Source organism: Berghia stephanieae, chromosome 1 (assembly GCF_034508935.2).
Source record: "Berghia stephanieae isolate SIO BIC M18660-M18661 chromosome 1, UCSD_Bste_1.3, whole genome shotgun sequence".
NCBI lineage: Eukaryota > Metazoa > Mollusca > Gastropoda > Nudibranchia > Aeolidiidae > Berghia > Berghia stephanieae.
The window spans coordinates 90569505-90587004 of record NC_088360.1 but is presented as its reverse complement, the minus strand read 5'-3'; the positions used below and the strand labels follow the sequence as shown (position 1 = coordinate 90587004).

The following is a 17500-nucleotide window of genomic DNA, read 5'->3' as shown; positions in this document are numbered from 1 at the left end:
AATTATCAATGGCCCTTTTATGAATATAACGGTCTGAGTCCATAAAAGACTTTTATCTTGTTTTGTTTCGCTTTACATTGACAAAACACTTCTTTCCCATTTTAGTAAAAGAAAAACCCCAACAAACTTTTACTTCTTATCGACCAATTATAATAACCATCAACTCAACCAAAGGAATGAACGTCGTTGACAGGCAGCTAAGGTTTAAGACTCTTCAACAAGTTGGGAAATACTTTAGCTTATTGATGTATGAAGTTGAAGTGTTCTGTCGAACATGAGAGAATGGGGAGAAAAGTTTCGAGCAGGGTAGCCACAGAGCTTGTTCCATTAACATTTCATTTGTTCCCTTGTTTAAATAACGTTATATTGATTGCGTTGTCTGGAATGATAGATGGGATGCAATTTGATTCACTTGATTAGTCTGAACTAAGCCTCGTCTCGAAACAAAGTCGAGCGATGTTTAGAATGGTCAGTGATAGGATGGGTGACAGCGATCGCAAAGTTTAGGTCCAAGAGTTGAGCCAGTAGGTACAACATTTTTCACACATTACACTTGATTCAAATGAGAATCAGTTCCGGGTTATACCATGTGACAGATATTGAATATTATTGTAAGACCGCTAGTGCAAAATTGGCCGGTTAGCATATGACCGGTGAATTCTGTAAGAAATGCAGGTGTAGTTCCTTTCGTATGTCACTCTGATGGTTTTATATTAGAAAGTTCTAAGGGATTTTGGTATTATAAAGCCATGGAAATGAGCTACATTATAGTGCATATCTAATTAATTCATCAATTATTTTCACTGTTTAAATGATCCTGTGAATTATGCAGAAAAAGAAACGATCAAGCGTGTAGCATTGCGGACGAACGAATGCAATGAGATCATATCGACCTTGATTGGATGCGAGATGAAACATGGAAAACAAAATAGGCTGATTTTCCTGAAAGTGATCCAAACGAAACGCAAAAGTTTTTGTTGAATAGAAATTGAAGCTTAATCACGCAAGGTTTTATCTGAGGAAAATTGATGCCTTGAATTAAATGTTGCTGATGGTTTACACTGACTGAACACATTCCCCCCCCCTCATTTTGGTCATGTCGTTTTTTTTTTGTAACTTTGCGTGATTGGATTGTTGATATTTTTTGATATGGTTCACAAAATATTCATCAAACATACATTTTTCACAATTTTATATATCTATTTCTATTACATAACATCATTACAAAGGTCGCAAATTGAAAAGACCTTTGTAAACCCCTATGACGGAAGAAAATACATTTTAAAATTCCCTGATATGATCATAACATTTTCAGTGTCAAAAATCAGAAGTATAATTTGATTGACACTTTATTGATCAATTCTTGTTTTCTGTTTGATCTTCTGTTCATTCAATTTTGCCGCAATTTTCCTCATCCTAGACAGTTTGTTAGAATTTTATGGCAGGGCCCACGTGAAATTTCAAATTCAATACAAATTTTGTCAATGGTTTGGCGACAATCGTTACGAATACTGGGCCCGATTTTATGGGAACGTACTAGATTTAGTTCTTTTTGGTCTAGTAAATGACTTGCTAGCCTTAAGCCTAAGCGAAGAAATGACTAAATAATTGGATTTTATGAACGTTTTCTAGTCTCTGATTTTTTAGGCTCTTGCCTAGAAGGGGGCGTTGTAAGAATGTCGACTAATTCGGTTATTTTGTGCTGGTAACATCAAGCTCTCTAGTGCACGATGGCATGTCAGATACCAGTCCACAATTTCAACGCAAAAGATTTCCAAAGAGGAAAGTAGCAACACATCCGGTATAGCTATATTTAGTTCCGTTTCATATTTGAACTTACTTTTGCTATGGTGAATCGGATTGCTTGATATTGACTGTCGACTGATCAGACGACAATGAGGTCAATAGTCGACTGTTTAATTGAAACTCGAACAAATTGAACAAAAAAAAATTGTGTTCTGATCAATAACATAATTTCAGTCAGTTACAATGCCAGCAGAATAACTTTTGTCTCCACTATATTTTCTAATCGTTTTTTATGGGGTGTACTTTGAAGAGAACCCTTCGACTTTGAGTCTCCGTTCACTCACAACTCGCGAGCCCGGTTAGATTCGGATTTTAAAAAAGTTTTTACTCACAACATGTGTACTTTTAACGATCTGCACTTATCTTACATTTTAAAAAAAGCCATTGTCAATAGCAACAGGACACTTTTTGCCTCTGTCATTCGTAACCGATGAATTTTCCCTCCGAATCGAAGCTCTCTCAATTTAAAAATAGTTGCTATCTTGTCGACGCTATGATATATCCGAGTAACTAGTCTCAGTCTAAAATTGAAATCAGGCCTCAGCAGAGGACCAAAACTAGGCCGAACTTAGTCCGAAGGTCTTGGACTTGCTTTGTCCGCTCACATAAAATCCGATGTTTTCAAGTCGGAGACGAAGTGTTAGTCCGCATTTCTAAAAACGGGCCCTGGTAGAAACTTTCTGTGCTGTTTGGTCGGTCACAGTAGCTTTAACTGACTCTTCTGGGGTTGTCATCGACAGGCATACCACAAACCATAAACTTAGCATTCAAATCACTGAGTCCGGGGCATGCAGCCATATGTAATTGTTAGCACATCGAGGGATTCCTTTTTTAACCAATGGAAAACAAAATTTTAGATTTAAACATTGTTTAGTGAATGAGTCCATGCTCACCTCCGATGCAAAATTGTTAAAAAGAGTGTTTTTGAGAGATTATGAGAGTTTAACTGTTTAAAATCAACCATTAGTGAATGGAAGATTGGAAAATATTGTGCTTTCAAAAATTCACAAAACGTCCTTGACTGACTGTCTTGAAATTGCTGTCAGGAACGAAAGGTTAAGTTATCGAGTTCTGAATCAAACCGGAAACAGCCCAGTCGGAAATTATTGACTACAGGAATATTTTATACACTTCATTTCTTTAACAGTCGTTCAAGAAATCTAATTTACTGCATTTCATGCGGATATATTACTTGTTTTTGTCACTGACAAGTCGATGCAGAGACTTACAGGATGCATTCCACCTTTTTTGATCTCGTCTTCTTCTGCCATTCATAATATTTGTTTTAATCTACTTGAATAAAAACTTCCGTAACGACCGATAAAAAGCACTGAGAAATAGAAACATCTTCTTTTTGAAAATTTGGTTTTGAAAAAGCTCAATGACGACTGCAATATATGAAAAATTGTGATAGGAGGAAATCTCAGCACTCAAGCAACAATGCATATCTATGTAAGAGCCAGCAAATGGGGTTTTAATTGAAACTATGAAAATTGCTTGACCGAGTAGTTAAATAGAAGAAACATATTGATTAAGAGTTATATTGAGATCATTGAGAGATTAATAAGATAACCGATTTAAGTTGGAGAAAAAAAGGTCATCACAGAGAAGGGAGAATCGACTAATGACATAAATTGTCTGGATGTAATATTTATTTTTCTATTCTGAAATGTTGACATTGCCCCGCTTAACTGGACATTTTCTCTGTGTATTCAATGTACAGTCAGTAAATAATGCCACAAATAGCTGCAATTTCTATATTTATTGGTTTTAAAATAATGAATTTCATTAGGCTTTCCAAACTTTTATTTTGTTTCACCAGGCAACAGGCTACACATCACTGATTCTGGCGGTACAAGAAAATAAGTTGAGCATCATCATCGGACTGACCGAGTGTGGCGCTGATGTCAACGAAGAACTAGGGGTAAGTTATAGAACTGTGTCAATGTTGTCAACTCCCATTGTGTATGTGCATCGGTAAGTCATAGATTTGTGTCGAAGATGTCTACATTTATTGTGTTGTGATGTGGTAAGTCACAGATTTGAGTCGATGATGTCTACATTTATTGTGTATGTGATGTGGTAAATCATAGATTTGAGTCGATGGTGTCTACATTTATTGTGTATGTGATGTGGTAAGTCATAGATTTGAGTCGATGATCTCTACATTTATTGTGTATGTGATGTGGTAAGTCATAGATTTGAGTCGATGATGTCTACATTTATTGTGTATGTGATGTGGTAAGTCATAGATTTGAGTCGATGATGTCTACATTTATTGTGTATGTGATGTGGTAAGTCATAGATTTGAGTCGATGATGTCTACATCAATTGTGTATGTGATGCGGTAAGTAATATATTTATGTCAAAGGCCTTGTCTTGTCATTAAATCGAAACTCCGTGCTTTGAAGATAATTGAGACTGTCTGCATATATTATTGTGTATGTGATGTGGTAAGTCATAGATTTGTGTCAAAGATGTCTACATCTATTGTGTATGTGAGGGATTTTTTCTTCTTGGAAATGGTTGTTTGATATGATAAATGTATTATGTTGTAAACAAAATTAGTTACAAAAACTGTCGGAAACTGGCAAAACTGCTTTGTCAAGAAATTGTTTCTTTCATATATGGTTCGAATAAAACGACGAAAAATATCAACAACACGACACAACATCAAAAACCTTAAACTACAAACTTCAGTTTGAAATAACGGTTTTAAGAATGTTCTTTTTTGAAGTCTTAAGTTCGAGACTTTGATAAATTTTCATCAATGTTTGAGCTGAAAAATGTTTGGACAAAATTTATGTAATTGTGTGTTGTCACATTACACCGGTGTAAATTATTAGTTTGGTGACAACAACTAGAAATGAAGAGCTACAATCACAAATGACAACCGGTAAACACATGATGATGCTGATGATGATGATGGTGATGATGCTGATGATGATGATGATGATGATGATGATGATGATGATGATGATTACGATGATGATTAGGATATTGGTGATGATGAGGAGGATGACGATGAAGGTAATGATGATGAAGATGATGATGATTATGATCATGATTATGATGAATATTAGGATAGTCATGATGAAAATGATGATGATGATGATGATGATGATGATGATGATGATGTGATGATGATTGGGATAGTAATGATGATGATGACGATGATGATAATGATGATAATGATGATGATGATTAAAATGATTGCTATTCGTGAACAAAAACATTGCCGAAAATTACTAGCCAAAGATTATGACAAACACAAAACATAAGCGTAATTCTAATTTGCGATCAAACGGAAGTTTGATGCCACCGCAGACTCAATAAGCCTGTTTGAAAGAGTCACTCCCTGTAAATTACACGTTCTGTGAACAGTCAATCTCTATTTCCACCCTTCTACTTCAAAGAACAAAATTTCATTTCGATTGCTCGTCGCATTTGGTGTCAAGGCTTATACTATTAAATAGTTAAAACGTTGAATCAAAGCGACCTTGGTTTTTGAAAAATAAGCATCAAATTATAAATTACGAAGTGCTAAGGCATAAAATGGATTGGAATTGTTTTTTAAATGGATGCACGTACCCCATCATTGGAAACTAAATTATGATGTAGATATTTATCTACATCTTAGTAATTTGCATGCAGGAAAAAAAAACACACAAAAAAACTTCTTGTGCTGAATCTTGCTAGTACCAGTTTAAGGTTTAACTATCAATTAAGATGGGGTATATACTCGAGTTTTTATAGAGAGCAATAACATCTTAATGTGCTGAAACGCTTTTCAGGGGTTCCTAAACACATACTATGCTCTGTCCTCTCTAAACATATGGTCGGTCCCAACACTGACCATGTGAAGCGCTATTTTGCAATTTTTCGACAGACAACGGTTTTACCGCCGAGAAACTCATTTTACACATGAATTTGGTGAAAAACTGTGAATAAAGAACTTTTCCCAAGGACTCAACTTTTAGTCACCCACAGAGGGACTCGCTGCAGAGACCTACATGTCCGAAGGCAAGTGCCGTACCACTAGACCACAACACCTTAGATGAAGCACATGGACCTGAAATCCCGACTAAGATGCTTATTCTGTGACATGCCGAATGGAGATAAAAACAAAAAAGGACAAAACAATAAAAACAACAAAACAAAGCAAAAAAAAAAAAAAACAACAAAAAAAACCCAAAACAAAAAAAAAAAAAAAAAAACAACAAAAAAACCCCAAAAACAACAAAGAACAACAGCAAACAAACAAAAGACAAAACAAAAAATCAAACCACCAACAAAAAACAACAACAACAACAAAAACAACAAAAACAAGGACAACAACAACAACAACAACAACAACAACAACAACAACAACAACAACAACAACACTACCAACAAAATATTCAAAAAAGAAAAAGACCCCCGCACACAAAACAACAACAACAACAACAACAACAACAACAATAACAACAACAACAACAACAACTCAAAGTGTGTTCGTTACCAAAAAAATCATTGACTGGTTTCGCTATATCACCCATGACAACAAACAAGACCCCCTAATGTTGTTTACTGGCTGGTGGTTCACACATTGAAACGGCGAGGCGATCACATCGAATAAATCACGCACTTTCAGGCTAGATCGATACTTTCGATTTTTGTTGAGTTAATGATAAAATCATGTCATAATGCTTTGACTGATGGGCCTAATCGTGCGAGAAAAGGACATTTCATGCTCTGCTGGACCCCAAGGCTGATTTTATTAGTCAAGAGAAAGTTTACACCCTTTCATTGCGGCATATTGTAGTGTTCTTTTACATGGTTTACGTCAAAATGTATAACACCGAAAGGCTAACGCAGGGCACACATAGAGACTCTATAATAACAGCAATATCAAATTAGGTCCCTGCGTTTTCGAAGTCGTAGACATGCTGTCATTATTATTATTATTATTATTATTATTATTATTATTATTATTATTATTATTATATTATTATTATTATTATTATTATTAGATTTTATTATTATTATTATTATTATTATTATTATTATTATTATTATTATTATTATTATTATTATTATTATTATTATTATTATTATTATTATTATTATCATTATCATTATATTATATATTATTATTATTATTATTATTATTATTATTATTATTATTATTATTATCATCATCATCATCATCATCATCATTATTATTATTATTATTATTATTATTATTTTATTATTATTATTATTATTATTATTATTATTATTATTATCATCATCATCATCTCATATCATTATTATTATTATTATTATTATTATTATTATTATTATTATTATTATTATTATTATTATATTATTATTATTATTATTATTATTAATTATTATTTACCTGGGACCTGGTTCAATTGAATCGTACATTCGTTTCATCATAAAAGACCATAGTGTAAGACGACCAATATCAAATACGCCTTTACACCCACAAGACGCCAAGCATCGTTTCAGTTAACTCCTTTGGTTTTAGATTAATTTTAAAAAATATGTTTAAAAAAATGATATGCTTGATTTAATGAGATATTTGAAACTAGCACTTGATCTCAGTTCAGGTGAGGAGTTAGGCAATTCAAAAATGGATAGAGTAACAACAATTTGCGTTTAATTTCCATGTAAAACACAACATGAGGCGATGCCTCTGATTTGAAACTTTAACACGAAGGGATTGGGGGTTGAGGGCTGATTGAATTCTTAGTACGTAGTGGTCGTATCATTTTTAGCCAGAGGTTTTTCCAGGGCGTGGTTGTTAATAGTTGAAACCATCCATAATGTCACCGCCCCCCCCCCCCCCCATTATTTGATTTATCCTCTAGTTGTTCTTGCATACTTCACCGTTTTTCACGGTAATGTCATCAATGCGACTCGGGGTTCAATGATGTTGCCATTATTCCCCTCTTTGTGAAGACGTTAAAATATTATGATGCAAGGGTATAGTCAAATCGAAACCCTCCTGTAAAAGATTAAAGTCTAAATGATACAATTGAACCTTTGGAGTTATGAGGTCTCAAAATAAAGCAGATTGAATAGATATTGCGCTGTACACAACATTAAGTTGTTTTAATATGACTTATACTTACAATCACTTGTTCTATATGTCACGTGTTGCTGTTGGTCAGGGACCTTTTGTAAAAGCGAGCAAATTCAGTGGATATTGCCCTATATAATATAAGCTCAAGACTTTTCAAGGTACATATCACCTGGTCAGGAAAAACTTTCCCTTTTTATTATTTACTGTTAATCCTTTTGTCATGCAAATGCTAACACAATATGTTTAATCTTATGAGGAGACTACACTGATGGCAACAGCGAATAAGGAGTGATCTTTTCATACTACATTCCAATTTAATGATGGAATTGTATTTTCTTTCCTTACTCTTTTAATGACCAGGATGGCAGAACAGCTTTGCACTTCTCAGCGGCCTTTTCTAGAGACGATGTCCTCCGTACTCTGTTGGAGAAAGGGGCAAATCCGATGAAAACTGGAGGGGTGAGAACACCTTTTATCAACAATTCAATTGACCATTTCTAACTTTATTAACTTCTCAATCCAGTGTAAACCTATTTTAAATAAATTGTAGAGCAATTGCATATTCTCGTCGCATCCATTTCAACAAATTCATGACAAAAATAGACGCTTCTTTCCTAAATTAAATATAAAAATAGACAAAACTATTCAGAATTGAAGAAAAGTCTTTCATTTGTTTTAAATCTGCTAGCTTTATGTACCTATGTTGACGAGAATCTGATATTGCCCCTGAATGAAAGAAATTCTAAAATCATTGTGTCACATGTCTCTATCAGCAGTCTAGTGAAGGATAATTGAATTCGAATTGTCTGAGGGCTTGCCACAGGATCTCTGTGTTTCACAAAGACCATTCACTAAACTCCTCAAATACAGCATTGAAATCTGTCCTATTCTGTGTATGACATGCCAAATGGTTGACAATTTATCAAGTTAAGACTGAATTTCTGTCAAATTATAACTTCTCTATTTTTCGATAGGATAAAGCTGCAATGGTCAGCCGTTTTTACCAAGAGAACAGCAACAGCGACGCTCATCATGCTTCAATCGAGTTGCTGTCACTGGTCTTTTGTTTGAAGAAAACGCTTGGATCTGACCCAAGGTTACACATATAAAAGTAGCTTCGATCTGACGTGACGATAGAGTAAATTTGCACCACACCCTGAAGGGTTAAATCAACAAGATTCTCCAACCCTGCTCATTTCCTTATATATTTTACAGCCCCTCCAGCACTACCCCATCCATCTAGCATGCGCCAGAAGTTCCGGAGCTCTGGTCTCAGCTAAACTACTTCTATCAGCCATGGGCAAGGATGGCAGATTGGTCAAGGATAAGGTATGAGTACTGTCATCATCATCGTCTTGCCGCCATCGCTAACACAAAACACGTTCACATGAAAAACCACGACCAACAACACCAATCCACAACGCTATCAACTCACCAGTATGCTCATTTAACTTATTTCCCCCCTATATACCAAGCTCTTACTCCTCCTCCTCCTTAACCACTACATCTCCTCCTCCTCCATCTCCTCCTTCTCTTCCTACTCATGTTATAAATCTTGTTTAGCTTACTGCCTTTACTACTTCTACTACTACTACTACTACTACTACTACTACTACTACTACTACTACTACTACTACTACTACTACTACTACAACTCCTACTCCTACGACTACGACGACGACGACGACGACGACGAAGACGATTAATATCCTGATGTTTTCAAACATCTTTTCCGCTGTCCTTGGCTTTCGCCGTGCACACTTTCAAGAATGGCGCAAAGACTCATTATTATCCTTTCTACACTTTCGGCACCACGATATTTAGGATTCCTTTCCACTCTATTTTCCGGAGTCCAGCCTACAAAACAATTATTCCTTTCTCTGTCTTCAAAATATATCAAATCCAATTCCATAATATCTTCCTTTCTTTCGGACAACCCCCATTTGCCCATTTGTGACCCGCCGCCTGAAAACGGTTTTATTATGGGGTGAATTAGATTTTTAAAAAAGGGTTTTATAGTAAAAAAAAATAATTGTATAGCCGAGGACGCCTGACACTGCTGACATAATTGTATAGGAGGATACAAATTAAAATCTCACATTTTGGACATTCTAAAATTATAATCTCCTATTGGCACTTAGTTTACTAGGACAAAATACCCGTTTTGGGAGGATCGGTCACATGCTTAATTTGTACAAGTGCTGGGTCGTAATCGATATTAAAAGGTCCCAGTTTTGAGAGCTTTTTTTTCCAAGATGAGGGCCATTCAAATCGATCGATATTTGAAGAGCGAGTTTCCTGGCCACATTTTTAAATACTTGTCTTTCCAGAGTGCGGTCGTTAACTGGTTTAAAGTTTCCAGCCTCAGGCAGTCAGGGATTTATTTTCATGCATATTTCCTTCAAATATTTTACTTCCTTTGTTTCACTCTTCCCGCTCCAACTGTTATCCTCATCAACCTCTCACCTCCAATACCAATAAATCTATGCTACGTTTTGTTTATTTGATATATTATAATAATTTACCAAACTCTAAGCAAATAACAAATGCATGATTTTAACTGTTTTCACGAGGAGAGAATGGGTTGGGGAGGGGGGGGGGGGGGATTCCAATTAAATAAGATAAAAACGATTATGTCATAATATTTTCTTAACGATAATATTTGGAGTCTAGCTTATCATTTCTTTTTCTTTTTTCTTTTTTTTTTGGTCACCCAAGGATGGATCGATACCACTTTTCATGGCAATCGAATCGGGGAACATTCCAGTGATAAAGGAACTGTTGACATCCCAGGCCAGCCAACAAATGTCATGTCGACGCCAGGTAACCTGTCTGCTTTACAATGACATAACAACTTCTTTCATTTTGGCTAGGAAACTTTGACTTGATATATCTGTCGATACGATGAAATCAAATAGCCAAAAATGGCTTTAACTTGACGCGCTTTCTTAGACTTCTTTTATAATCTCAGATTTAAGAGTTTTAAAAAATCAATTTAGGTTACTTAACCTCAACTTAATTTATCAATGTACGAACTAATGTTTTACTGACCAAAATGAAAAAAAAGATCTATCATTGAACGGTGTTCTGCTATCTGCCTATTACATCAATGTCCTTTTCGTTGTGTGGTTCTTAACTTTCTTGTTTTTATCTTTTTTCTGGCATAATGCATTATCCGCATTCATCACCAACGACCCATGGATTAATGCTTTTAGATTCCCAATTAAAACCCACAAATTGAATGATACAGTTGTCCCCATCTAATATCCCGCTGCCATAGATCCCTTTCCCACCAAGCAAGACCACGATTATCTGAGGAAATATAATGTTTATAATATTAGGTTATCCCTTTAACATCTCCGTCAATTTATGACAATCTGCTGAGGACTGGACAAAAAGTCATGTTTGTGGTGGTAGGAATATGTAGCAATGACTATGAAAATTTTTGTTTTCTATTTTTGTAGGAAATACTACTTTTAAATCAAAGCCCTATCTCCACTGAGTAAAAATCTTTTTGAATTTTGAAAATCCATTAATATATAACAAAGTTATGCAGTTTCAAAGATGTCATTTATTTGGATGACTCACAAAGAGAAAAAAATACGGAAATTATGGGACGCTCTTTCTGCGTTTTTTTTCTGGTTTGTACCTGTATCTCGCTTAATACGTGGAATTAGATATTAAAACTTGGCAATTTTATGGCCAAATTATTAGAAAATATGATGAAGACATCAGAAGAGTTCTAACTTGTATAGTTTAAGAGCTGTATGGCTAGGGTCAACTATAAATTTGTTTTCAAATATACATAATATTGATCGTTTTAAACTTTTCCGAAGTGTAATCTTGTGTCTACAACCCATACAAATGACACGAAAAATGCCCGCTGAATTATTATCAATCAGTCCCGTGAGACCATGGCTTATGTTAGTTCTAGTGTTTATTTGAGAGAGAGAGAGAGAGAGAGAGAGAGAGAGAGAGAGAGAGAGAGAGAGAGAGAGAGAGAGAGAGAGAGAGAGAGTTAATCTACTATCCCTATGACATAACAATGAAACAATACCTTAATTAAAAAATAGCGCGCGAGGATTTGTGTCATCCGTCGTCGCGAACAAGGTTGCCAGATGGCCACGTGTGTGGCCAAATATATAATTTTGTTTCTTTATTTACATTTTATTCATCTATGTTTGTCTCAGTGACATTTATCCTAGTCTATTCAATTTTCTGTTTGTTAAAATTTAGTTCATTTTAAGTGGGCCAGTCTTAATATTGAAAGCCATTTGATTTTCTATTTAGCCACTTTTGAAGTCGAATTTAGTCAGGTTAAAGTCTGGCCATCTGGCAGCCTTGCCTCGCTCACGTCATTTTCGTGTCGCGCGATGGTGGAGCAAAATGTCACGTGATAATAACATTGTCGGTGCCTCTTAATATAGATCTTTATCTCTGGAATTGTAAATACCATTTACCTCACCACCCTTAGTCTCCACTTGTGCTCCACTTCCTATCAAGGCTTGTACGACTTGAGGTTTTTCATACTTTACTGCGAGGTGAAGGGCGGTCTGGCCATCCTGTTAATAAAACAGATAAACTATACATTACAAATTAAATAACACAGCGGTTGGACATATCTGAATAATAAATAGAATATTAAAATGGGCCCGTCTGTGAAAGAAAGAATGAGAATACCTGGGACTTCAATTGGGCCATGGAAAAAGTACTTATCATAATTGAATGAAATTTGATATATAAATAGAAGAAATGTGCATATATAACCTTATGAGCGACAAGATCTCTCCTCTTTGTAGTTTTAGAAATATTGTACTCCAAAGAGTAAAAATCTATTTTTAACGGTCTTCTGGTAATCGTACGAGTTTTGTCGCTTGACATAATCTAAAATGACCTCTTTTCTAACTGTGTACCAACTTTCAGTCATATTCAATTATAAACAGCGTCGTAATTAATTAAAAAAAATAGCATGTACGGAACGGCTTCGTCCCATATTTTGTCGCGAATTTGGGCACTTCGTGAGCGAAAAAGCCCAAATATTTGTGCGCGATAGTCATTGCTAGAATATGTCTTGCATTTCGAGCTCTAAATCATTGTAATTAGTCGCAGGTCTACAATTGCGTAAAATGTGTCAAAATGAAAACATTGCATGATTTAATGGCCGATGTGGCACAAAGTGGCAAAGAAGAAAACAACAATATTGTAAAATTCTCTAAAAGGCTTCAATTTGAAGAAACTAATGATTCTTGAAAGGCATTTTAAAAACAATTAAAAACCAAATGAGATAAATGGAAACTTGAAAAATGGATTCACATTTTCTTAGCAATAGGAAGCAAGGGCTAACAATTCGTGGGAATGCTCAGGATTTAAATCTGTTAGGTGGGTTTCCCCAAGGCAGCATTTTAAGACCCTTGTTGGTTATTCTTTTTTATTAAGGGTTTGCCTGAAGCTATTGCTCCTTCGTGCAAACTCTTTGCAGATGATAAAAAAATAAATGGATCATCTCGAAATGATGATACATTGCATGAGGCACGATATATTTACAATCTTTCACTGGTCAGTTTGATTTTAATGTTGATAAATGTAAAGTTTTGAATATTGGAAGATGCAATCGCTGTTATGAATATTTTACTGAGGTTTGTCGAACAAAATCCATGTCAAATACTGATTCTACTACTACTACTACTACTACTACTACTACTACTACTACTACTACTACTACTACTACTACTACTACTACTACTACTACTACTCCTACTACTACTATTACAACAACAACAACAACAACAACTACTACTACTACTACTACTACTACTACTACTACTACTACTACTACTACCACCACTACATTTTACTTTCTTTACATTCTTAGGCAACTGGTGATTCCGCTCTCCACATTGCGTGCAGGAAACGTGATCTAGAAGCCGTGAAACTTGTAACAGAGACTGGGATAAATGTCGATTCCAAAAATGTAAGTCTTGTTTTTTCCCAATCATTCAATAAATGTGATTAGACATCTCCTAACGATTTTATAGGAGGTAGAATTTCAAACTAATGGTTGAATAATAAGGTTAAGCGATAAAACAGTTTTCTCCCTCAGCAATGAGAGGTATCCAAATAATATCATCCTTATGTTATTTATCTTTTAAAAAAATCATACATTCATCCATCTTATATTATTTTACTTCTTTAAAATTCATAATTTCTTTTCGTCTATTTGTAAACAATTTTTTTCATTTATTTATTTTAAAAACATATGCTTATGAGACTAGAATTTAAGTAGACGATTTACTCCGGAGAGTGAGTTTACTTTCTCAAACTTCAAAATATTATATTTCCCTGATTCTTATGCCTTGTACTTTTAACTCATTTTCTTCATCTTAGAGTCTAAATTCTACAAGGACAATAAAAACCCTCAAAAAGTTTTACTAAATGTATGTAATTATCAACAGACGTGAATGTCCATCGCTTTTGATTACAGAACAGATAATTTTTATTTTGTTTATAGTCACAGATAAAATTGAGTTTGAACACCGTTTTTTCCAGTAGTCCTTCAGAGGCATAATACCCATGGAGATGGAGTTTATTCTGGTTTCTGCAACAATCTATCAGATTGACCAAGTTTCCATTAAAATATCCTTTCTTTTTGTCCTTCTGTATTCATAGATCGTTGCAGTTTTGTTATCCAATGAGCCATTGGGAGCCTCAAGGCCCACGAAGCCGGAAATTATATATCTCGGTTTCTATATGTTAATTGCACAGAGACAATTGATTGGTAGCCTTTAAACTATTGTAAAATACTTTCTCACTGATTAAAGGAAGCAAAATAACGAACTTTTATGTGTCCCGATAGCTCAGAAAAAATCTCGACTGATCGATCTCATTGCATGTGAACAAATGCTTTACTATTTCGCCGTCGGGATTTCTTTTTTTACCCAAGACCTTGCTTTGATTTGATTTGAATGATTTATATAAAAACAAAATCCGTTACACGTTTCAAAAATTCTGGCTCCCCTTTAAAGATTCTTTTCCCAACAAAATAAATATTAATCCATTGTTTATGCGATTTCTTCTTTTCCTATTAGAGAGATGGCCAGTCAGCGGTTCACATATCTACTTGGGAGGGAGACGAAAATATATTACGGTATTTGTTTTCGCTGAAAGCCGACTTTAATATGCAAGACAAGGTACAGTTTGTGCTCCATGAATTTAGATATTAGTCCAACTATCATCAGTTTTGCAGGAGTCACTAAATGTTATATAAATGCCTTGGAATAAAATTTCGACCTGTATTTTGATTCGTTGTTAAAACTGACAGCAGTTCATTGATTTTACAATTGTTTTCAGCTGCTCTGTCAGTATTTACGAACAAAAGTTTGATAAATGAGATTTAAAAGAAATAAGTAAGAAATTGTGTAGTTTATGACAAATATTTCAACAATCCTGCTAGTGTACATTTCTAAAAAGTTGGACTTTGTTTTAAGATCAGAAGAAATGAAGAAGAACAATATCTAAACCCAGCTTTGGTTAAAGACATTATGCATGAAATTTGGATTTCTCTTCTGAAAACAATACCGCTATAAAATGATGAGGAAATGTGAATATTAATCTTGCATTCGTTTAAAGTAGTCGCAACGCCAAATTATACAACCTTCATTATTTTACTGATGCTCTCTATCAATTTTTTTGTCATTACTTTTTTGTGTGGCAATTTCAAAATACACACCCAATGGAAATATAATTCCCCACCTATTTCAGTTGGAGCGAATGCCACTCCATATAGCAGCAGAAAGAGGTCACAGCAACCTGGTCGACTTCCTAATCACCCATTGCAAGGCCACGCTGACAGATAGAACCAAGGATGGCAGCACCCTCATACACATCGCCTCTAAACACGGCCACCCTCAAACAGCATTGGCATTCCTAAAAAAAGGAGTTCCTTTACTGATGCCAAACAAGGTAAAGTGTTACTTGATGTTGAATTAGGTAAATGATAGGTCTGATAAAATATATAATTTTAGGCCTTAAACTACAATTTTGGAGGAATGTAAAATAAAGAATTTCTCCAAATGAAAACAAACATGGGTGGATCTTTCACCACAATCTCCGTCAGCAGGATAATTGAAAAACACAAGATCAAAACGAATAGTTTCAAAAGATGAAATGCATACCAGTGTAGACATATATAGACCAAGGCAAAACATTTTACTTATTAACGAAATATTGTAATTGAAAAGAGTAGAATCCTTTTGTATAGAATAGAAATGGCCTGGAAAATAAAATACCTACAGATCTTCATCAGCCTTCTAAGACAGTTCTCATCGGATGTTAGGGTCGAAAATGAGCTCTTATTGAAAGGGCGTAGATAAATACCTGCCATTACTGTAATAAGATTTGAATGATAAAAGAGAGCCATGATAATAAAAAAGAACCCAAAAAGTAAGTGAAAAAAGAATTTACTCAAAATTAATACACCTTTTTTTTTTGGATAAACTACTTTTAGTAAAACTACATGGCTACAGTGTTCTATTTATTTTGTAAACAAAGAGCACATTCTCTCACCTTACTTGGGTGAAACATTAGTATCTGGCCAGTAATAGCGTTTTCTCTGTCAAAAACAATTGTTAAAGCCTCACAAGCATCATATCTCGTCCTAAATGTTAAGTGCTGCTGTTGTTCCTTGTAAAGCACATGGAACCTTAAAAGTGTATATTTCGCTCTATGAAAGTTCTGATGCTAGTTATCTCTTTTTCTATGAGACTAATAATAGTATGGAAATAAATTTTGCTTGTTTTTTCTTGTTTTTTTTACAGGACGGAGCTATTTGTCTTCACGTGGCGGCCATGATGGGTCATACCGCTGTGGTCAAGGCTCTCATTGAAAAAGGAGCAGCTGTGAATGCCAGGACAAAGGTACCACTCACAATGTTTGTCATTTTTGCCGAAATAATTTACTCATTCATCACCTCCGTGTCAACATCTTCTTTATTGAATACGAGTGAGTTTAACCAATTAACTGCTCTACTCTGGAAAACTTTGACCAGAAAAAAACTTATCCTTCAAATATTGATCGATTTAGATGAGCCTCATCTTAGCAAAAACTTTCAGACATGGGACCTCGCCATCAACAAAACATAGACATCCCTATCTATTTTCAGCAAAAAGTGAACTGATTGAGTATTCTGATTGGAGAACATAATATAATGTGCTAAATATTACGTAGGGAAAGGAAGTAATGATGTTGATATAACAATTGATCAAGCTTAGGCTGTAAGAGGCATTGCTGTTTGTTGTGACTGCCTTAGATGCATCTCACCTTTCTTGTTAGGCGATGAGTTCTGAGATATAAGTTGCAGGTTCGGATACTGTTCGAATTTCTGTTTTTTTTCTGGTACTTTCTATTGCCAATTGCTCTTGAAAATCGACACACTTGAGCAAATTAAAGATACAATTTTTTGTTGTTGACAAATTCCCAGTATGGTTTGTATAATGTACATTACATACCTCTATTATTTACTTGTTTGCTTGGAACAAAAAGAGCCTTTCCGATGTCTTCAAGGATCCCCCCCCCCCCCCAACTAAGGGATAGCCCGTTCAGCTTCTGCCAGATTGTAGCAATCCC

General features: G+C 34.9%; 1 protein-coding gene across 1 annotated transcript in view; it reads left to right on the top strand.

Moving 5' to 3' along the window:
* The window catches only part of LOC144961271 (uncharacterized), a 65318-nt gene that overhangs the window by 12061 nt on the left and 35757 nt on the right, over positions 1-17500 (top strand). The window contains exons 4-11 of the mRNA XM_078894528.1: positions 3629-3730; positions 8240-8338; positions 9095-9208; positions 10598-10702; positions 13752-13850; positions 14965-15066; positions 15638-15838; positions 16693-16791. Coding sequence (XP_078750654.1) covers positions 3629-3730; positions 8240-8338; positions 9095-9208; positions 10598-10702; positions 13752-13850; positions 14965-15066; positions 15638-15838; positions 16693-16791 — 921 coding nt within the window. The remainder of the gene's footprint in view (positions 1-3628; positions 3731-8239; positions 8339-9094; positions 9209-10597; positions 10703-13751; positions 13851-14964; positions 15067-15637; positions 15839-16692; positions 16792-17500) is intronic.